The sequence below is a fragment of the Carassius auratus genome, chromosome 3 (assembly GCF_003368295.1).
Source record: "Carassius auratus strain Wakin chromosome 3, ASM336829v1, whole genome shotgun sequence".
Taxonomy (NCBI): Eukaryota; Metazoa; Chordata; class Actinopteri; order Cypriniformes; family Cyprinidae; genus Carassius; species Carassius auratus.
In genome coordinates this window covers 3,596,184-3,620,278 of record NC_039245.1, presented here as the reverse complement: position 1 = coordinate 3,620,278, position 24,095 = coordinate 3,596,184, and the positions used below count along the sequence as shown (strand labels likewise).

The window sequence follows — 24,095 nt, the reverse complement described above, 5'->3', positions numbered from 1 at the left end:
TGACCTATAGGTGTGACCATACCACAGTAATCGGAATATTGCAGTCATTTGGCTATGTTCGTTATTGAGGACAGTACAGACTACAGCTCAGTAATAATCTATCTATCTAGAGGTTTGTGTTTATAAATTTAAAGGCTGGAATACACATCGACTTAAAAATAGATCATAAAAGATTAGAAAACATGCACTACACACTTGTCGACTTTGTAAAAACTGGACGAGCGTCGTAAACGACCGAGGACCACAAACCACAAAGTTGTTCTGATCACACACACTCACACACTCACGTAGAAACACGCGCCTGGATGCAAAGAGACACGCGTGTGACTAACATAGAATGTAGGTGACAAACGAAACTGTTGCAAAAATAAAACCGGTTCCAAAACCTTATTTATGGGAAGCCATTCAGGAAATATTGCGTAAATGTCAAAACTATTGGTTGACATACATTGGTTTTGTCAACTATAGGTTTAGGTACATCGGCTAGGGCTGGCTCAAGTATATATTGGCTTCCCATACGTTTGATATGATGTTTTATATATTAACAACTTAAAACTTGGAGTCATCATCACGCACTGAGATTTTCTGTTAAATCTATTAACCACCAATACGTCGACTTCTCGGGAATCCGGACTGAAGTCAGGTACTGTAAATGTCTTGTATTCCATCTTTTACGGTAACGATCTTGTAAAATGTAATCACAGAAGAATGTTTTAATGGAAGTTGGTTTCCTCATGCTTTGTGTGATTAACTCGTTCTAGCACCATCCAAATTCCTACAACTGTAAACTACATCGGAAACGCGTGATTGACAGGCCTACATCCTGATGACCCACTTCATAAATGAATTGCAATTTTCTTTTATTTTTTAAATTGTACTTTTGCTAAATTGTGACTTTAGAAATTATCGTTGGAATAAAAATAAAACAAATAATATAATTTATTTATTTTATCGCAATTTGCGCTTCCCAATAGAAATTGTCCAAGTTGATAATTAGCAAGGTGTGTCACTCACATCTGTAAGGAATAAGTATATCCTGATATTATTATTCTTTTTTTGGTCCTTGACAAGATGTGCTTCTCATGTAGTCATGTTCACATTAGTTCACATTAAACTCGCAATAAAGGAGTTTATTAAAAGCATGGCATCATTAAATATCAGTAGATGATCCTGAGCCTGCAGATCTGATATTCTGAACAATGGATTGCTACACGAATACTCCAAAGTATTTCTTCAAGCTGCACTGATAAAACTCATTCATTGAATTTTACACTCCACCATTTTACTATTGATTTCCTCACTGTAGGAGATGTAGCCATGAAGAGTTTCATATTTAGCTACAGTAATATTAGAATCTACATTTCTAGGCATAAAAATATTGTTCTGATCCAAATAGAATAAAATTTAAATTTTCTTAGACTAATAAGAAAATGTATTTTGACTTTTCACCATTCTAAAAACTAGAAAATCTATTTGAGGTCTTATAAAGATTTGAGTTAAGCACATCACCCATAAAAGGGTGCGGATTAGACCTCACCTTTGTAAGGAGTAAAAAACAAGTTATTTAGAAACCTATATTAAAATAAAACGTTGGTTACAGAATGTCCACTGACAAGTGACATCTTCCTTAATGCATTAGATTAGCAAATCAAAATGTGCTTAACATGCCTTACATACATATTAAGGTCTTTCGTTAGTTTTAAGTCTTAAAGTAATCATTAAGAACTAATTCATTAGCATACGGATCTACAAAAGGAGGGGACAGATTATCATCTGAAAGATAAATGCAAATTGAGCTGTAGTAAGCTTCTGCTTGATCTTTCTTGTCTTTATCTCACTTGGTCTGCACCTTTATTTTACCTACTCAACAGTTATACATATACAGCTAAATATATTTATCAAAGACAAAGGTGTGTTTTAGTAGCCTTTTTATTTGTACAAAACGTTTTTGTACAAAATTATATAAGAAAACATACTATGAACATCCAGTTTACTTTAAAAAAAAATTAAATAAAAATACTCGAACACATGTTCCATTCTGCATGCACACATCTGTACAACATACACAAATCAATTCCCTTTAAATACTTCAAGTAATGCTTGTTCAATAGCTTAGCGGCTCATCGTGAATCAGTACGGGTATGTGAACCATCACCCCACCCCTTTCAGATGGATGACTGTAGACAACAACTCCACGCGAGAAGTGGAGCTGTCAGCACATCCAGAGGTCAATACAGTGGCACCGACACATCATGATCAGGTCAGATCATTTCAGAGGTCTGTAATGTAAACACATGGACCTCTAGAACGGAGTCACATCATGTACAAACACAAATGTTTACACACACGCACACACACACACACACACAGAGAGAGAAAGAGTCTCCAGGCTTGTTCTGGTATCCAGAGTAAGTGGATGCATTCCTCCAGGATTCAGTATTTGAAGATTACTCAGACAGAGGCACTGATAGCTGGATCAAAGTCTTAAGTGGGCCTTATCTCTCTTTCAGCAGTTTCAGAGGTTTGAGAAGCACTGTTGCTGGACTAATTCGCCACAACACGGGAGCGCATCCAATCTAGACTGGCTGGTAAACTGTAGGGGAAGAGAAAGAGGTGGTTACACACTAATTAGATAGGCTTTCACTCAGATCAGGACTTGAAAACATCTTAAACATGCAAAACACACAGATAAACATACACAGCCTAAAAACACACATACCCTTCTCCAGTGAGGGCGCAGCAGGCCTGGACATGCCAGGAGTGATCGCTGAGCGAGCCGAGAGTCAGACTCTGAGAGATCTCTGCAGCAGACATGCTGTTCTTCATGTCCTGCTTATTCGCCAAAACTAGCACGGATGCATTCTGCAGTTCCTGTGTGGACACACAAAGAGGAGAAAGAATGAAATTTAACTATCGACAATAAAATATAATGTTCAAAACAGTTAAGACCAGGGCTAGACTCACTTAGGCTGGCCTAACCTGACCCTAAAAGCCTGATTCAATCATTTGTTTGCCCATTTAAAATGTCCCTAGATTAAATTTTAATAACGTTAAAATATTTTCAATCAAATATATGTAGGTTAATATTGCTGGTTCTTGTTATATTGGTGAATATATATGAAAAAATAAAAGAAAATAAAAGCATGTCAATTTAGTTTAAAAAAAGTAGAAAACATGCCATACTTATTATATTTCCACCCTATCAAATAAGCTATGGTTTCACATGGAAAAAATGGCTTTTTAAACCAGGGTTATATCATTGTTAACTAAAACTTTTTATATATATATATATATATATATATATATATATATAGAGAGAGAGAGAGAGAGAGAGAGAGAGAGAGAGAGAGAGTTTTTTTTTTACTGATAGAAAATAAAATATAAATGTTAGATGGAAAAGCAAACCAAATGAAGATCTTTTATTAAACCCAGACCATGATACTAGACATGCAAAGAGCATGAAATACCAATCATGAAATATTCATAACAACTGTGTCATGAAGCAGCTGAATGCAAACTAACCTCATGTGCAAGCATGTGATGAAGTTCCTCTTTAGTTACAGTCAGGCGTTCTCGATCAGTGCTATCAACAACCAGGATGACAATCTGTTACAATTAGAGAGGCAAAATAGGCATTTTATAAGTCTACAACATTGACAATAATATATTGTATCTGACTTTAAGCAGTGGAGAAAGACATCATTACAATTGTCACACTAGAAAGGCATGCAGGTTAATGACACACACCTCTGTATTACAGTAATATGAGTTCCAGGTAGCTCTGAGACTCTCCTGACCACCAATGTCCCAGACGAGGAAGCGTGTTTTCTTTACTGCAATTTCCTCTACATTGCTGCCAATTGTGGGAGAAGTCTGCACGGCTTCTTTTGTTAAACTGGAAGGAATAATGTACATGAGGTTCAAAAGCTGAGAGGAAACATGTAACATGTAACAACAAACAGATAAACACTTACAACTGGTAGAGGATGGTGGTCTTTCCGGCATTGTCCAAACCAACAATAATGACTTTGTGTTCTAAAAAGAGAAAAAGCAGAATGTCAGTGGACACACACAAACATCTGGTTTACAGTTCCTTTTGGGGACTCTCCATAGGCGTAATGGTTTTTATACTGTACAAACTGTATTTTATCTTGCCCTACACCAACCCTACACCTCACAGGCAAAAACCCCTCATTCTGTATGATTTATAAGCTTGTTTGTTTTAGTGTGCATTCAGCTTTTAAGTCCCCACCAGGATAGAAAAACATGAACACAGTACACATACACAAACATGTTTTAATCGGACTTCGTTTAACCTGTTCTGTATGACAATGTCATCTGATAACATCAACCTGATAGACATCCCTGTAATGCATTTCTAAGAATACGGCGTTCAGTGATCTATCTCTGTTCAGGTTTAACAAAGTTCAGAAAAGTTGGGTAAATTGGTGCAGAATAAACTACAAGTAAGCAAAACTCCTGCGATCTTTGAACCTCACTGGCTTGTATTGTGCAATCTTATCTGACGTGCGTACAGACAGAACAGAACATCCTAACACAGACTTGCACAAACATGTATTTGTCAAAGACTTGTTATTATTGCCACTTAAATGGGCCTTTCACATATAAAAATATTAACCCTGATTAATCTTGCGTCACATTTCAAACACTATTCATATTTGATCCTGGTTCAGTAACTTAATTTAGTTTCGAAGATTCACACTGTACAGTTATTTATGTGGTATTGATCGAACTAAAAAGTACAACCAATGTGACTGTTTTGAACTCTGTATATCCATCTGTGGATGTTTTAAGTGAATGTCAAATCTTAATTCTTTTGAAACATGCAGTACAAACAGAAGTCCGATTTTCGATAGTTTAACAAGCGCGTGAAAGTTTCAGAAGACAAACAGAGCTAATGAATATTTAATGATATCGAGCGGAGGCCGTTCGTGATTGGTTAAAGACTGCTATAAACAGCTCGCGTTATTCAAATCGCTTCTGAATACCTTTGACAACACCACAGTTTCATAATCCAGGGCTAAAAGTGTCGACTGTTTTATAATTGTTAAGCTGAAATATTAAACAAGATTTCACAATGGCCATCCAGAGTTTGAAAACACATTAACCATTAAGAAGTCGTATTGTAAAAGCCATATTAGAGTAACTTAACGTTAAGGGCAATGTTAACGTTACTCGGTTAATGTTAAAACAAGTAAAACCATACAGTTATTCGAACAAGCCCATTTAATATCATATTAAACGTTGAAAAAATACGTAACTTGCCAAATAAGCAGAATAATAATAATAATAAAGCACATCCTTTTGTAAATTCGCTTAAAAAGCTCACCTCTGTCTCCGAACACAGTCATCAGTTTGGCGAATAGCAGCCCCATTCCCGAAGTGGATTTAAAAGCTCGGTTTGGTCAATCGATCACACCAGGTTCTCTGATCGCTGAAGTGAAGTTGATCTGCTTCCTTTGATTATTTAAATCTGGGCTGTGAATACTTCACAGTAAACGTTACGTCAAAAAAAGGATCCAGGCGACCGACAGTGTTGCTCTGTATTGTCAAACAGTTCGTAAAGATGCCCAAACTTGTGGTCGAAACCTTAAAAGATTATTTCCCTGAGTGTTTGTCTAATGATCCCTCCGCTGTGATACGTTAAATCGGGCCGGAATAAGGGATTTTGTCGTATTTTCCGTTTCTGCCCATTTTAACGATGGTTAATGACGCAGAGGCCGCGTCACGCCTTTCAGGGTAACGTTACTTTATTCTAAACGACAAATCCTCATTGGATGCCCACGGCGATGACGTAGATCTCCGCACTGTTCCCTATGCCCGTGTTTGGAACGGGGCGGGGTGTGCTCTGGTAAGTGTGGCGTTTTAGTTTCGCATTACAGGGGAATTTGAGAGGAAGTATTATCAGAAAGCAAAAGACAGCCCACGGAATTCCCTGGACTCTCACAACAGGCATAAATTGACCACAATAACAGACGAGTTTCCTTTCTGTCACGTGATCTGCTTCTGATATAAAACCAGATGTTGCCTTACATAGGTGACAAATCAATAACCTTACTTGACATTTTCTTCTCACCTCAGGGGCTTCTGAGATTCTTTATCAACCCTCATACAACCAGAAATCATTCAGAGAAAGAAAGAAAAACAACAACAACCAAAGCAATATTATCAACTGTAGTATAATGATTTGAAAAGTTATAGCTTAAAAATAAATCTAACCATATTATCACCAGAATATAGCAAGTGATGAAACCACATTGTTTCCATAATGTCATGTGTTTTGCTGTTTCTGTTCATCTTAATGTGATCGGAGCATGATGAGTTTCCTGTTGTCTTCTTAGAATGTTTTGAGCTGAATCAGGTTTCTCACGCTCACACCTGAGGACTACTGTTTTCACAGTATGAGCCTGTGTTTTGATCACTTTGGGTAGCCGACTTAAATGTCATGGGTATGTGGAATAATGTGACACAATGTGAGAACATCTACAGGAAGAGCAGAAGCATGCATGCACAGACTGCATTCACACCATCGTACAAATGCATGAGTGTGGTTGAGCGTCATCCACACATCTGGACCACATCTGGTCTGCATCCTGCCCCCACTGGCCTCTTTTTTGAAAACTAAAATATGGTCACAGGTCACCCTAGTTTTGGGTCACCTGAAGTCTTTCTATGAGGCTGGATCCACGCTGCAGCTGGTGTATACCTCGAGATGGGATCCCAGGGTAGGAACAGAGAGACAAATAGAAAATAATTAGAATAGCTGCTGTTCATAACATTTAATTCAAAAATATGTTTGTGACTTTTATCCGATCTAACAAGGGTGGGCCTGAGATTCATTATGTGAATGCTTGGCTGAAGAGGTATGTATTCAAAGAGGGCAAGTGTGTTTGAGCTCCAAATTTTGTGTGATGTTTTTTTTTTTTTTTCATATACCCACTTGTGAACAGAAACTGTTTGTGGTTCAGGCAAGATGTTTCAGTGTTCAGACACAAAGGAGGAAGAAAATATTTCTCATGCATGATTACAATTTCCAGATTGTGCAGTCATATTTTGCAAGCTACGAAACAAATGAAAGGTAATAAAGAAAATGATGTCATTATTAATTCATAAGCTGTCCGTTTAATATGGCTCTATCAGAAACGTTGTATCAACAGCACATTATTTACAAGTAACTTGGGTGAATTCAAGCGTTCAACTGTAAACCAGGATTGCCCCCATTAATGAGAGGTGATGACCATCTTTTCATTTCTTCCTTGCACCCCATTGTCTCAATCCTGCATTGTTTCCTTGCTCCTTCTTTCTTGTGCTCTTCCTGACCCCCCACCACCCTGTCCACCCCCATCACTTCACACCATTTCCTCTTTACCCTGTTTATCACTTCACTTTGTGATCCCTTCTTCTCATGTTTCCCACAAGTCTCTAATGGTTTTCAGACTTTTTGACTCCAAGGCTCCAACATGATATTCAAAGGCCTCCCCTCGTGTTTCCACTAAGATTCTTCTGGTATTTCTCATGTATTTATGACAAAGCTGCTTATTGTTTTACTTTTTATAAATATATGAAATGTATTGTTGTGGCTAATGGTTTTATTAATCAATTTATTAATGTAATATTAAATATAATATATCATGTATACCTTTGGCATATTTCATATTTTATTAGCATACTAAACTATGGAACCATTATTCATTTGATGAAGTTATATTCTGTATTCAAGAACTGTATGTTCTTCAATAAAACCAAAAGTTATTGAGGGGAAAATAAAAAGAAATTTGATTTCAACTTACTTTTTTTTTTTTTTTTGTATTTCAATTTAAATTACAGATTTACCATTTTATTATAATAACATTAATATTGTAATATTATAAACTGATTTACACATTTTTACTAAACTGGATGCTCACTGAGGCCCCCTGGTTGAGAATCACTGATGTATTGCATCCATTTTGTAGGAATCTAAATGATGTGAAGATAGCAATGACACAGAAAGCAGTTGATCTGGATTCAAATTTTTAATTAAAATATGAATTTATCCACAGATTTAAAACAAAAAGTAGAATGGAGCTACAATCAGGCACCAAAGAATACATTTGTTTTTCTTATATTTGAAACAATTGCGATAATGCAACAATAACATTATTTAGTAAGCTATCTACTTGTATATTTAGCGTATTTCATCATGATGATCTTTTCACACATAGGTGAGGGTAAAAAGAGGCTCAAAGACTTCACCAATCCTCTGGTTTACATAAAAGAGTAAAGACTCCAGATTTTCTCCCATTTCACACACACACACACACACACACACACACATTCAGTCCTGGCTTAGAAATTGGCCACAGAGATAACAACACAAATAGCAGTGGCATTAGCATGAGTTTGGCAGTAGGATGTGTGAATGTATGTCAGTGTTGAGTTTGCATTCAGCTTCTCAGCCTCTGAAGTGGATCCTTACACTCTCATGCAGTAAACGCGTTTAATATTAAAATGGCCAGCGGTGCCAACATGTCGCTATGAAAACACTGTAAAATGGCAGTGTAGACTACTATCACACATAACATTAACTCAGTGTTGCACTGAGTTAAGACAACCCACCAAATTTATGGTGGGATTGGCCAGATGAAAGATTACGGCACTTGTGATTGGTTGGCCCGTGTGACTGACGTGCGAATAAGGCAGAATATGTTTCCAATGGCAGTGGTACACACTAGCGGCACAAATGCTAAAAGCCCTTAAGCAGGCACAGAAGACGGGACAGAGCCGGTTACAATCAACACAAAGCGATTTGTGTTTGACTTTAGCAGTAATCTCAGACATTTTGGGCCTTTAGTTCTAAAGTTTGACCATATTCATTTTCTTATTTATATTTGCATATTAGCCTTTTAGAACTTCTAGCAGATCTGGATTAACATCTGCTGATGCATGTTAGCGCATTTTAGACCCAAGAAGCTATGGCATGTGAGAAAGACAGCACCCCTTTTAGATTGGAGGAGTATACAGCAGCGATGGAGCTCGGTAAAGGTTTTAGCAGGCTAAAATCTGGATAGACCTTTTTAAACTCAATAAATAAAATAAATAGGATAAAATACAAAACAAAAACACACTCTGCAGTACTGTAGTCTGGGGAAACTAATTGATGGATCACTCCCAAGCGTATCAGAAAGACCTTGTTTAAGACTACAGAGAATGCGCACACACACACACACACACACACACGTACCCGACCACCAATGATACAGACACACACATACGTTCGCAAAATTTTGGTTATACATTCTGAATCATGTTTAATTCTCAGCAAGAGCAGTTGCTAACCTTATAATGATTAGGAGTCATGCAGTACTATACAAAAGTAAAATAGAAATGAAGAAAGGTTCTCATTTATTCTCCTCAAAAAAAAAACCTGATTTAAACTAAAATACTGTGACCATATTTCCTTATTTTCCCAGACATGTCCTGGCCAGGATTTCTAAAGTCAGAGCCAGCCTGCAGATTAGAGTTGACGGATTTCTTAATAAATCGCGTAGTGCATGATGGACACAGACTCGGATTTCTTTTTGGATTCCATCCAGTCAGAGGATATCAAACGTTTGATATTTTAAGTCAATTTTAAAAAGCATATAGTTTTCATTTGCCATGTGTTTGTCATCTGCATTTGTCATTTTTTCCTCTGAACCGATTTATAAAGTCGGCAAATGTGTATGATGCTTCGTGTTTTAAAATCTGTTCAGATTGTAAAAGTTATGTGGTGTATTCCTGCCTTTAGAAATCCTGGCCATGAAGAAAGCCTGTCCGAGAAAACGAGGACGTATGTAATGACCGAGAGCTTTGTTAGCCTAATGCGAATATGGTGAGTGTTAGCTCTACAGCGTTTGTCACTGATTGTGTGTTTCTCTGGGTTGTAAACAGATCCAACTATAGAGATTCTATTTAGTGTCATCCTAAACAACTCCTCACCCTCGTCTCAGGTGAACCTGCTCTAGCGAATGTACACATCTTTGCTCCACTCCTCCTGGTTCTGGTTATGGGCCGTCGTCACCCCGCCACCTTCTGCATCCTGAGAGTAGCGCTCCCTCAGTTTGCCTCGTCCACGCTGGTGCTGATTGGCCGGTGGTGGGACCACGTTGAGGTTCTCCTGATCAGGCTCCGCCCCTTCGTCCTCCCAGGAGGCCTGGCGAGGAGTGTGGTGGGCCGGGTTTAGACGGTACGAACGGCACGTGTCCGGCTCCTCATATGGGTCTGTCTCCATGTCGTCAGTGTAGGCAGAATCCCGGCTGCCCTGGGTCTCGGAATCGAAAGTGTCCTGCCGTGACAGACCTCGTCCAACTGTTTGCAGCTGGCTGCGTGAAGAGCGCAGTGGCTGCTTGCCACCCAGGCCGCTCTGATAGTCGTTGAGACTGCCACGTTCAGGCCCTTCCCTCTTCTGTTCTCCATGCACCAGGAATGGCCCCTACAGCAACCCCAAAACACACCACAAAAGGCCATTGCACATGCAGAAACACAAAACAGAGCAAGCAGCATGTTAATACAAAGGTTAGAGGTCAGCAAGTTATTTCAACACGTTCCAAGCAATACTATAACAAATGGCATACATAAAATACATTCTTTACTTATGCTATTATAGGAAAATACCATTTTGGCAGTGAGATGCCAGTGGTCAGTACTCTTATGCAAAGCTATTACTATTGCAATGAACAAACAACAGTTGCAGTTAGTTACCTGTGATTTCTAAGTTTCTAAGTAAAAATACCTTAAAATACCTTTTAGTTTTTCAAAACATTGGAAAGTGAAATGTATCTGATAAATTGCTTACATAAACTCACACCATGCACGTAACGTAAAAAAAGATTAATCATTAGTGCCATCTATTGGCCATATCAAACACATCACACAATAAATAAAACTGATTTCAACTTATTTGGTGATGATTCAAAAATGTTGGGGTAGATTAGATCGTCTAAATTAGACCAGTCATCTTTGGAGTTAAAAAGCATCTCGTACTGCAACCCTCTTCCAGAAAAATTATGAACAAAAACATTGACCAATTTTTTTTTATCATATAAGTTATATTTTTATTTTGAAATCATTATATATATATATATATATATATATATATATTTTTTTTTTTTTATATTTTTTTTTATTAAATAAAATAATTAAGAAGTGAAGCTATTTCAATATTTGAGGGGCCTTGTGACTATAAGAGGAAAGCAGTCTTTTATTAAAAGAGCATCTCAAAGCTGCTAACTTTGGTCTCCTAGACAACCGTGTAATTGTGAAAACTGAGCAGATGGATGGTCATTTTTTTGTTCAGATTGCAGTGAGATAGTTGTAAACGCACACACACAGGCACTGATCCATCCTTGGTTTCCCTCACTCACTCACTGTCTCTCGCTTCTGCACATAGACACACGAACACACTTTCATGTAACTTGGGTAAACAACATTGGCGTCAATGCACATAATGCTGCTGTTAGAGTTTCTGCTCAATGTTAATAGGATAATGGATCTGAGTGCGCTTTTTCAGAGCTGGTGCTATGGAAACCTGGAAGAGGGTAGCGATCTGAACTACGTTTCCTAGATGACAAGAGGCCACTGTAAAGACCGGCAGGCGTTTCAGATGAGGGGACACTGTGTGGACTGTGGCACATGGTGGACTTACGATGATTTTGATCATATAAGGGATGTTTTGTTAGTGTGTATGTGTGTGTGATTTATATCACTGAGAGATCCATCAAAGGAGAGGAGCAGAAACAGATAACAGAATAACAGTTGGGCATTTCTATCTCTTGAGCAGCCATCGCTACTTTTCTGTGATTGGGAGACGGGTACAAGACCCTCCAATATCTCACTCTAATCCTGGCCCTGTTTTTAGAGGGCATGTTCCTCTTCCTGTTGCCCTTGCTCTGTAGTGGCGTAGCCATCGAAGAGCTCCAAGTTGCGACGCAGGGAAGTGAGCACCTGTACCTGCAGGTTGGAGACGGGTTCGGGCGAAGCTGCCAGGGCGGCTGTGGCCATGGTGCGGTTGAGCAGAGGGTTGGGTGGGTTGCTGCTCGGAGGATGTGTAGCCTTCCAGTAGGCCTCCAGGTATTCAGCCAGGTGTTCACATGCATCCTCCAGCTGATTCTCATCTAATATTATGTCAAAAAGCTCCTGAAAAGGAGAAAAGGATGTGTTTTAAAAGGAAGCGAACATGCAGTCTACGTGTTAGAAACATCTACATTGAGTTTTTAAGCTTTCTATGATATATATCTATGCTATCTTTGCATATGACTAGATAAGACTGAATCTGTGAGCACACAAATTTTGAAAATCATATGTGTGCCTAAGAAACAGAGAATGAAGAACGAAAAAAAAAAAGAAAAAGAAGGAAATGCAACTTAGGTATTAAACAAATAAAAGAGTGAGCAAAAAGCTTTACCCCCCCCCCCCAAAAAAAAAATAATATATATAAGTGTGTGTTCACGGTGTGTGTGTGTACTTTAGATGGGTTAAATGCAGAGCACGAATTCTGAGTATAGGTCACCATACGTGGCTGTATGTCACGTCACTTTCAAAAGTATACATAGATGTAAATCAGCAGAAATCAAAAGTCATATACTCACTGGAGGACACTGTGAAAGTTTATCAGCTGCCACCATTTGGACATTAAGATGTTTGGCCTGAGATTTACCCCTGGACTTTATCAGCCTCTGCAACACCTGATTGTGAGGGGACACAGAAACACAAATATACATCCAATAAACATGTTCAAATACATTATGATGTACACACTGATCTTTTAACACACACACACAAAATAAGCATCTTTCTGAGGCAGATTTATTGAAACCAATCTGAGCTGCCATACACTACTGTTCAAAAGTTTTGAGGTCAGTAAGTTTTTCTTTGAAAGAAATGTATAATTTTATTCAGCAAGGATGCTTTGTTGATATTTAATTGATCAAAAGTGGCAGTGAATACATTCGTAACGTATCAAAAGAAAAAGGAACATGTGACATGTGAGACTGGAGTAATGGCGGCTGAAACTTCAGCTTTACTATCACAGGAATAAATCACATTGTAATATATATTCAAATAGAAAACAATTATTTTAACTATGATAATATTTCACAAAATTACTGTTTTTACTGTTTTTTGTTGTTGTTTAAATGCAGCCATCGTGATCATAAGAGATTTTTTCAAAATCATTACAAAGATCTCACCGACCACAAACGTTTGAACGGCAATCTGTATATTCAGCTCATAAATATAAACCTTTGGAGAGGCAATCTTGATGTAGACTATGATAGGTGCCAGTGACGTCTTGGCCAATTGAGATGGATGGTTGATTGTGTCGGCATCCAGGGCCACTAACTGAAGCGTCCGGGCCAGCTCGAAGATTCTCTCGATTTCACTCTGAACCTCAGCTGCCAGACGGAAAAAAATTAATACGACAATTCATGAATAGTACATATACATTCATAACTTCATCTACAGGTGCATCTCAATGAATAAGAATGTTGTGTAAAAGTTACAAAAAAGTCAACTCAAATTGTGTATTAAATAATTCAATGCACACAGACTGAAGTAGTTTGTCTTTGGTTCTTTTAATTGTGACAGTTTGGGTTACATTTAACAAAAACCCATCAATTGACATCTCAACAAATTAGAATAAGGTGACATGCCAATCAGCTAATCAACTCAAAACACCTGCAAAGTTTTCCTGAGCCTTCAAAATGGTCTCTCAGTTTGGTTCACTAGACTAAACAATCATGGGGAAGACTGCTGACCTGACAGTTGTCCAGAAGACAATCATTGACACCCTTCACAAGGAGCCACAAACATTCATTGCCAAAGAAGCTGGCTGTTCACAGAGTGCTGTATCTAAGCATGTTAACAGAAAGTTGAGTGGAATTTAAAAGATGACAACAACAAGAAAAAGATGCACAACCAACCGAGAGAACCGCAGTCTTAGAAGGATTGTCAAGCAAAATTGATTCAAGAATTTGAGTGAACTTCACAAGAAATGGACTGAGGCTGGGGTCAAGACATCAAGAGCCACCACACACAGAAGTGTCAAGGAATTTGCTGAACCACAGACAACATCAGAGGCGTCTTACCTAGGATAAAGAGAAGAAGAACTAGACTGTTGCCCAGTGATCCAAAGTGCTCTTTTCAGATGAGAGCAGATTTTGTATTTCATTTGGAAAGGTCCTAGATTCTGGAGGAAGGGTGGAGAAGCTCATAGCCCAAGTTGCTTGAAGTCCAGTGTTAAGTTTCCACACTCTGTGATGATTTGGGGTTCAACGTCATCTGCTGGTGTTTGTCCATTGTCTTTTTTTTTTTTTAACAAAGTCACTGCACCCATTTACCAAGAAATGTTGAAGAACTTCATGCTTCCTTCTGCTGACCAGCTTTTTGAAGATACCGATTTCATTTACCATCAGGATTTGGCACCTGCCCACACTGCCTAAAGCAGCAAAAGTTAAATGACCATGGTGTTGGTGTGCTTGACTGGCCAGCAATCTCACCAGACCAGAACCCCATAGAGAATCTATGGAGTATTGTCAAGAGGAAAATGAGAAACAAGAGACCAAAAAATGCAGCTGAGCTAAAGGCCACTGTCAAAGAAACCTGGGCTTCATACCACCTCAGCAGTCACAAACTGATCACCTCCATGCCACGCTGAATTGATGCAGTAATTAAAGCAAAAGGAGCCCATACCAAGTATTGAGTACATACATACAGTTTTTTTTTATTGGTCTTATGAAGTATTCTGATTTGTTGAGATGTGAATTGGTGGGGTTTTGTTAAATGTGAGCCAAAATCATCACAATTAAAAGAACCAAAGACTTAAACTACTTCAGTCTGTGTGCATTGAATTTATTTAATACAGAAGTTTTACAATTTTTGCCATACATGTTGTTACAAAATGTATTGAAAAATTATTTTGCAGTGTATAGCAGAAAATACTGAAAGCACACACAAACACACCTCAGATTTTAATAAACAAGATGAATATCAGGAAGACTTACCTTACCATTTTATTTCATACTCAAACCTATGTTAGTATATAACATGCATGTGCATGTTATTATGGTCTGCTTGAATATATGCATGTGTGAGCGTGAACACGTGCTAGTTCATTTCCATTTAACTTTAAGTAAATGGAGCCCTGAATAGTATGAGCATAGTTTCCAGAAGGCCGATTACATGCTATGTGCTGCTTTCTTTTGTGAAGTGCTATATGAGAAGTGGCATCACACTTCTTACAGTAATGCAGAATGTATGAACTCAGTTAATTAAAAAAAGCTGATTTTTTTTGTCAAGTTACTATTTAATTTTTTTTTTTATAAAAAGTAATTTGAAACTATTTAAGGGACAACATCTTTTAAACTAACATATTTCACATTTTACTGTAATGAAATCAGAATAATTTTTTCTCGTACAAAACAATGAAGATCTCAGTTAGGGTGACAGCATCTTTAAAACTTTACAGCGCAATCTAAACACACTACACATATAAAGAAAATAATGTTCTGGTCAAATTGTATCCAGAATTCATCATTTCATTTACATGTATAATTGTTTTGAATGACTTATCCTTTGTTTACAAAAAACTTCATTTATTTGATTAAAAATACAGTAAAACTTTTAAATGTAATTTATACTTGTGATGGTAAAGCTGAATTCTCAGCAGTACTCCAGTCTTCAGTGTCACATGATCCTTCAGAAATCATTCTAATATGCTGATTTGTACTTACATCCTTCCAAAATATAACAATTTTACAAAATTATGCATTTTTACAATATCAGGAAAGACATATCCAATTTGTTTTTAGCCTCAGAAAGTGAAGCATACGGAGTAATTTTGTGAACGCTGGTGTGCGATTCTGAACACATAATAATTGGATTTTATGACTCTACTTGTGGGCCAACTTAAGAAGGTTTTAAAAGAGATGGAGAAGGAATATGAAGAAAAAGTGGAAATGTTACATATTTCATTTTCTAATGTTTAATTCACAGATGCTTTGAATGTTACTTGAGACCAACAACAGCAACTTATTCCACAACTGCAAAGGCTTCTAGCCGAATCGTTTGTTAATCAAATAAATCAGTAGATTTGTAAGTGAGTGTGCGGTTATATTTCCTCTATACATACATTTAGTATCTTCTGACCTGAATCTCGGATGCTGCGCGTATGCTTGATTTTTTAGAAGAAACTATTCATTTAGCCTATCATCATAATACAATATGTCTTGAATAATAGAATACCTACTGTGAATGTTATCTCAGGTTGGTCAGTGTTAAGGCTGTGTGTGCAATACAATGAGAAAACCCTAAACCACTACTCTACACTGCCATGTGTTGGCAACAATAGCTTGTTATTGGAAAAGCTAACACTGTTTCCAAAACAGTTTACCTACTGAAAAATGTTAGTGTTCTTTTTTATAGTTAATAACACCACAACTGTGCCAACAAGTTAAGTCTGTTGACTCCAAACTCAAGGTAGACAGTTAAGTACAGGGACAGATGGATGGAGAGTTAGATGAATGGATGTGGACAGAATGAATTGACAGAAAAGGGTGGGATGATAGGATACGTACCCAGTACGTCTGAGGTGAAGAGAAAGAGAAAGCAGAGGAAATGTGAGGTGGAAAGGAGCGGCAGGAGAGAGCAAGACGAAAACGAGAGAAAAGGCAGATCAGACATGACAAAAAAGAGCAAGAGGAGGAAACACTAAGAAAAATGTTCAGGAAACAGAGAGAATGTGTGCTAGTTTACACTAGTGAAAACTGACAGGGCTTGACAAACTAAATTTTAAACCATCCAAAAATAGACTAACAGCCTACTCGTACACGGAGTCAAATAATTTCTTTGTACGACTTTTTCTGACTGATTGTTTTGGTTAGATCACCCAAAAATGACAATTAGACATCCTAGGTGTATATGACTTTCTTCTTTCAAACGAATCCAGTCGGAGTTATATTACACACGCAGAAACACAGCAGAGAGATCAAAAAACAAACAACAGTCACTAATTAGAAGTACAAAACTAGGATTTGTAAAGAAGATTGTCGGAGGATTTCAGTATAAGCCAAGAGGAGACTGGTTGTCCTTTGCTAAAGTAAGGAAACTTTGCTTTCTGTTAACAAACGTTGGTTTTCACGAGACTCACCGGCGCATGCACAATGCTAACTTCATACGTCATGCTCCTGAAACTGCTTCTGTTAACAACAGTGAGCACAAGCTAGATTCAAGTGATTATTACATTTTGAATATGGATATTTTTCTTACAAAAACGAAAATTGCTACGATTTGTAAAACCTTTTTTATGGAAGGGCACTTTTTATTTAACTTCTTTTGCACTGAAGCAATGTAACACCCACTGACTGCAATGAAAGAGCTTGAAAGATCAAAAGACAATATTTAATTTAACTCAGACTGGATTCGACTGAAAGAATACTCACTCAGGGGTGAGTAAAACAGCCGAACTTTTGTTTTTGGGTGAACTAACCCTTTAAATCACTTTCTTTTTTCCCCTCTATAGCATGCAACTATGAAGACAGAATGAATCTGCATTTCATGCATCCCAAGAAATTGGCTATTTGTTTTGCTCTCTATGTGAATAGTTCTGTAATTTGAAATTTGCTTTGCTCTTCAGTGCCTGGACTAATATGAATCCAAAACATTTGTTGTCTTGGTCAATAAATGTGTTGCTAAACCACATGTTCAGCCTGCACTGGCTTTATGAACACATGAGGGAGCTCATTTGTGTGCACTGTGTGTTTCATACCCAGACTGGATCTGGTGCTGGAGCGCTCGATGATCGTGTGTTTGCTGGGGTTGTTTAGAACAGAACGTTTGGCAAGTGAGATGTCTGCTGTCACCCTGGTGATGGATATTCTGGAACAAACAACAACCCATAACCATGGTATAGAACAATTATAGCATGAGTGTATTGTGACATTTTCAGCATTGACAATCTAAACAGATCTTTGCCATTCATTTTGCCATTCATTTTGACAGCATCTTTGACAACATAAATCTGGAGAAATTTCAAAATGATGAAAAATGAACTATTTTTTTTTTTTGATCTTTATTATGACCATGACATGCATATTTTGGTACCCACCTTCCTTCAAATTTGTGTTTAAGAAAATCAAAGAGAGCTTTCTGCATCATATCTGTCACCTGCAACGTAACACACACACAAATGAGCAACATAAACCATTTGACTAAAAATGTAAACTGACATTTTTTAAGAGCAATATATTATCTTGCCTCATAGCCTTTAAGGGATGGTCCCACCAAAATAATGGGTCTCATGGAAGGCACCACATCGTAAGGTGGAACATGTTCCATCTAAAAAGGTCACACACAAAATAAAACCTCCTCAGTGAAATCATGATTTATTTATATATATATATGTTTGCCAAAACTAACCAAAAACATCTGGATTTAAGAACAGCATTCACACCTGACAAGCTGACAAATTAATATTTTTTAAATATTGGCTAATAACTGAATTTAGTGTAAAATAATATTGATTAAACCTGATTTCTTATAATTTCAGTCATGTACTTTGTTTAAATTGTATGCTTATATACAGTCAATATCTCGCTAATATCTTGAAATATTTATACATTTATTTATTAACTTTATTTATACATTTAATTTAAAATGAATTAATATCAATATCTATATTTTTAAATTATTAAAAGGTTAACACAATTAAAGTTATGGATGTTAAAATAAAAAAAATATAATATTTATTTATAATAATCATGCACACAGTGTAATTAATAAAATGAATTAACCATATAACACATATCAAAACTTGCTTTTTTTTTAAACAAAGACATTAGTCTGGTGTATGAACAAGCCATTTAATAGACATGAAAAAATTGTCTTATATATAAAAAATACACACACATATATTACATGCATTTGTGTAATGCACATTTGTAAGAAACTGAACAAAGCACCAGTCAATGAAAACATTTTGTTCATCAGCTATGTTCATTTAAAATCTTTTTTGTTCTGTTTTGTTTTTGGATGCTAAGCTTCTCTTTCCTCATCAGACGGACCATCACTTTAATCTAAGATAAGACCTGTTCATGTTCTGCTGAGGGTCCTCCACTCCATGAAGTGTGTGTGTGAGAAAAATAGAGACAGAGATCTTTTGCTGAACTGATTCCCATTCACAGTGGCACCTCACACTCCTCTGGACCCATTATATAATACATAAATAACCAAAAGCTTCAGATGGATAGCTAAAAACAACCGGGACATCTACAATCTACTGTCATCATTTTCAGCTCTAATTCACCCAGTCAGACGTCTGCACAACGTGTGATTGTGTGACGGTAGCCATTGTGACAGCAGTAACAAGCGTGGGCTACTCTCTATGTCACAGACCCATAATGGAAACAGAAACCTTGGAAACCTGTCAGGGTGTTTCTGCCTCATCTTGTGTGCAGGTGAAAGAGGATGGCAGACTCCCCATGTGTCCACACATGTGGATAGACACATGGGCCGGATTTATTCATTTCTTAATTCAGTCTGAATGAGATGTACATATCTTGTAGAGCTAATAAACCCAGACAGTTTTTTCCCTCTCTGAACAATTGTTTTTTGTAAACACTCAGGACTGGAAATATAAAGAAATCCTGTCTGTATGCCACAACATGTAACATTAAATCCTTTGGAGAAGCAAGCATAGAACAATTTTATTTGCCTTTTCTGAAATACATTTACATGCTCAGCTGATATAAGAACATGATGACAATAGCCTTACGCTATCTTCATAACAAGCACAATGAGAGAAATGAAACAGAAAGTTGTTATTGCTATGACTCACCGATTTCTGTTTCTGTTTGGCAGGCCCACCTATCATTCCACACACACACACACACACAGCAGGAGAGAGAGGACAAGCATGCAAACAAACAGAAGCTTGTTAGTGACAAAATGTTAATACATTTAGGATGCTGGGAGAGAATGAATCAACAAATCAGAGGTGGTCAAACGAAGAAAAGATGGAACCACTAAGGTATTAGATCAACTTCTCCTGATTAATCCTCCAGGTTGATGTGTGTAGTAAAATTCTCCCAGCATGAACACATTCGCATGAGAAATTCAGATAACTGGTTTTGTGAGTCTAGATTCACCCAAGAATACACATTCTGTCATTATTTATTCACCCTTGTGTCGTTCCAAACATGTATGACTTAAAGGCCCATTCACAACAAGGACGATAACTATAAAGATAACGATAAAGATATAGTTCTAAAAATCTTTCTCAATATTAAAGAATAGCACTGTCCACTACAACTATAACGATAAAGGCACAGAGAAACGATGTCGTTGGAATCATTTTCAGAATGTTTCTTTTTCCAGCTGATGAATGATACAAACATTGACAGCCAATCAGAATCCATTCTGCTATGACAAGCTCGAGAGTTTAAAGCCCCAGTGCACTGTAAGTTGCCAATTTGCAGAGCATTCTTCCTAATATCTCATAAGATATACATTAATTCTTAACTATTTTGTTTTATTAATTTCTGCAGTCTGCTATGGGTTGGTACTGGAGCAATTGAAAATCATAAAGGGTGAGTAAATGATGAAGAATTTTGATTTTTGGCTGGACTATAGCTGTAAGAATGCATTAACATTCCCTTGGATGTGAATTTTTACCAATCAATCACACAAACAGCAAAGACTCCCCTAATGAAGGTGCTGGTTAGGAACGAGTCTGATTATTAGTCATATCTGAGGGAGGCTGTCTATTGAAGCATCCTGGGGTTATCACCAGGGTTACCTTCTTAAAGAAAGGGAGGCGGGGTAGGTTGCCTTGAGGGGAGGTGACACTTCCGCCCACACCCTTTTGGTCACGGGTGTTGGCAGGCTCCACCTCCTCAACGTCCGAATCCGAATCGTCATAAAGTCCAGAGGACAAGTCAGCTAGGGGACCAATAGGGGAGGTGGATGGGTTTTAATGAAAGGATAGAACGAGAGAGGATGGTGGGGGGGGGGGGGATAGAGAAGGAAATAAGGGTGAAAGAACAGGGAAACAAGGGTAATGGACAGAAAATGAGATAGGAGGAAGAGAGGAAGAACAGTAGCATGATGTACAGACTTCACTGAGTCAGAAAGGTAATGAGAACACAAAAGGCGTTTTAAAAAGGACAAGCCAAATCAAAAAAGGAATGACCTTTTCAAGAAATACAAACAAGTGGTATAGTTTCAAGTCCCTTCTTTGAGTTAGGATTTTTTATTATTTTTGAATTCACGTTCCATGTTCCATTCATAACAATATACATAAAATTTGTGTAATTTCTTACTGAAAAAAGCTACAGTAAAAACATGTCCACTACGGTAATGCAGTTACATGCAAGTTACCTCATATTTATACCTTTTTTTTGTATTGTTTGCAGATAAAAAACATGAAATACCATATAATTAAGGGGGGAAAATATTTAAAGGACCTTCCAAGTCATGTTTGAGTGACACAACAAGATTATATTTTATATAAATGTACATTTTTTTTGCTATATTTACCATCATTTATGGACTACTTGTGATGAACATGCTTTCTATAGATAGGATGCTTCTGATTGATGTGGCTTTCTGTTTTATCTCCTGTATTATTATTTTTGTTATCAGTACATTTGAAGGTACAACACAGATTTTAGTTGATTGGTAAATGAATATGTAATTAATGTCATATACAATAATAAGTAAGTTATAAGTTGATTATATTTTACTGTGAATTTCTGACAACCACCGGGGCCATATTTTACTGTATTTTTAACAGGATATTTTTAACAGTGTCAAGTATCATTTAAACTTGGTTTTATTTGGTTTTATACTTGACCAAAAGTCACCAGAAGCAGTGACACCTATAGTTAAATAAGTTATAGATTGTACACTCATAGTTTGCTATATTTGTTTTATTTTGGGTACCGTTTGAGTTTTTTTTGTACTTTTATTATTTTTCATTCAATTATATTGAGGACCTCACCTGCCTGCTGTGAAAATGCTCCTCCTGATTACAAATGAATCAAACTCCCAGAGTTGACACAGAACGCATAAACCACAGGTAGCTCAATGTGAGAAAGATTTGGAACTACAATTACAGATGATGATGATGACAAAGAGGAAAGGAAGAAAGAAAAACAACATATAAAGACTGGAAGACTAGAAGAATGAGTGATAAGAGGGAAGAAAAGACGGCAGAGGGATCCTAAAGGGGCGTTTAACTGTCACTGTGTTCAGTGATTACCCAGTGTGAAATTATTGGGTTTATGTTCAGTATATGTGTGGGTTAAGAGGCACAGGGATGTCCTAACCCATCACAACAGAACCAAAAAACTCACAGCATTAGCGTCTGATCATACCTGTTCCAGGTGGAGTGGGCCTCCGGGCACCTGTGGCAACATCCAGACTCGAGCTTCCACCAGACTTACTAGAAATAGATAGAGAGACCAATGCAAAGTAGTTAAGACAACAGTATGGTTAGTGGCTTACATATTTTTGAAGGAGGTTTCATGTGATTGGCTTTTACCTGGAGCTAAGGCGGTTCTGTCTCAATCTCTGTTCTTGTAATTGACGGGTGCTCTCAAGCTTCACTGGACTGGGGATAAACCCCACCTCACAGCCTTCTTTCACCAAACGCCCAATCCACCAGTCATTATTATACTTCTGTTAACCAAAAACACACAAACATACAAAGGGTGAACACACAGCTTTTGAATCATCTAAGCTAAAGGTGCAGTTACCGTCCATATGATTACATGCATATAAAGATCGATATATTGTTGAAGGATTCAATTATATATCAAAAGGTACTGTAAGCAATTTCACATATTTCAGCTGTGTTTTTGCTGTTGCTGAGGTAGATGTGATGTTTTTCACTGATGTCTATCATTTTACCGGTAAATGTTAAATTGCTTACGACACCTTTGAAGGGAAAATCTGTCTGACCTCTTTGATGTGCAGGAAGTCTTTGGGTTCGAAAGAGATAGCCATGCCCTGAACAGGCACATCATCATTAGGGCCTGGGTTATAGCCAACGTTAGTCCTCACCGCAAACGCTACAGGCTTGGTCTTCAGATAGAAAGGGGATGAGAGAGATAAATGGAGAGAATTAAAATAGAGAGAACTGCTAGAAAACATAAGTTTAACATAAATGTTCACACTTTTTTGATGTCTTGTGTAGTAACATTAATAAAGTACTGCTATTTCCATGAGGAGATTCAAATCATAGGGCGTCTCAAAGCGATGTTCTTTCTACAATCAAGTCACTCACGGACGGGTCTGAATAATAGACCAATGAGAAATTGAAAGAGAGAAACGGGAACAGAACATGGAAAAAGTAAGAGACCTTAGCCTTCTCTAGCGTGGCAAGAGCTTGTCTATCTGCTTCTTTCCGGAGAGCCTCAGGGTCCTCCTCCAGAGACACGTCAGAGTCTGAAGGACGACTGGTGTAGGAGTCTGCCGAGCCCTGCCAGAGAACAGAGAGGGGGAGTGAATCTGTGTTAACAGCCTTTGGCACAGCGTTTGAAAAAGCTCTTTTTTAATTAGTATTCCTTATCTAAAACCAAACACAATAAGCATTTTACATCTCTTCTTCCACCAGGCCATAAGAGAAGTGGCACAAGTGACCACACAGTGAGTTATTCTACAACATGCAAACAATTTGTGAATGAAGAACAGGTTGAAGGAGAAGGCAGGAACAGTGTGGGAGGAAAGAGAGCAGAAGGTACAGTACAAACACGAGAAAAGAGTTTCTAATAATACGAGAGGAGCAAAACAGAAAGAAGAAAATGTTTAGAGCAGCTGAATCAAAGGATTCTTACAGTTTGTGTATGTGCAAGGATGTAAACAAACATTCAAGATACTGCTATGTGCTCAACTGCATGAATCTGTTTGGCCCAGGAGTTGATTCCATATTCAAATTGACATTTAACGAATTAATAAATGTTTTTGTTACGTTATGGTCACATTACAATAATCATGGAAACTTTTTCTTCACACCTTCATCATTTATTTATGCTATTTTTAAAATTCTTTTGCTTTTCATA

General features: G+C 37.4%; 2 protein-coding genes across 8 annotated transcripts in view; both read right to left on the bottom strand.

Moving 5' to 3' along the window:
- Positions 1-1,911: 1,911 nt before the first annotated feature.
- LOC113043601 (ADP-ribosylation factor-like protein 5C) lies at positions 1,912-5,748 on the bottom strand. The gene is made up of 6 exons (XM_026203097.1): positions 5,351-5,748; positions 3,975-4,035; positions 3,748-3,895; positions 3,523-3,606; positions 2,720-2,871; positions 1,912-2,593 (listed from the first exon to the last, which is right to left on the bottom strand). Exons 1-6 carry the CDS (start codon positions 5,394-5,396, stop codon positions 2,545-2,547), a joined length of 540 nt encoding a protein of 179 aa, XP_026058882.1. The 5' UTR covers positions 5,397-5,748; the 3' UTR covers positions 1,912-2,544.
- Positions 5,749-8,020: 2,272 nt separating this feature from the next.
- The window catches only part of LOC113043553 (calcium channel, voltage-dependent, beta 1 subunit), a 33,599-nt gene continuing 17,524 nt past the window's right edge, over positions 8,021-24,095 (bottom strand). For 2 of the 7 annotated variants that reach the window (XM_026203008.1, XM_026203042.1), the window contains 13 exons: positions 23,396-23,515; positions 22,996-23,118; positions 22,577-22,713; positions 22,410-22,477; positions 20,831-20,973; positions 18,292-18,372; positions 18,143-18,201; positions 17,804-17,913; positions 16,614-16,622; positions 13,282-13,433; positions 12,630-12,725; positions 11,992-12,177; positions 8,021-10,474 (listed from right to left, as the gene is read on the bottom strand). In XM_026203008.1, the coding sequence (XP_026058793.1) occupies positions 10,004-10,474; positions 11,992-12,177; positions 12,630-12,725; positions 13,282-13,433; positions 16,614-16,622; positions 17,804-17,913; positions 18,143-18,201; positions 18,292-18,372; positions 20,831-20,973; positions 22,410-22,477; positions 22,577-22,713; positions 22,996-23,118; positions 23,396-23,515 (1,755 nt within the window). In that variant the 3' untranslated portion in view covers positions 8,021-10,003. Of the gene's footprint in view, positions 10,475-11,180; positions 12,178-12,629; positions 12,726-13,281; positions 13,434-16,613; positions 16,623-17,803; positions 17,914-18,142; positions 18,202-18,291; positions 18,373-19,870; positions 19,900-20,830; positions 20,974-22,409; positions 22,478-22,576; positions 22,714-22,995; positions 23,119-23,395; positions 23,516-24,095 lie in introns of those variants that run through there. The other 5 variants (XM_026203026.1, XM_026203017.1, XM_026203034.1 and 2 more) reach the window with 5 other exon arrangements.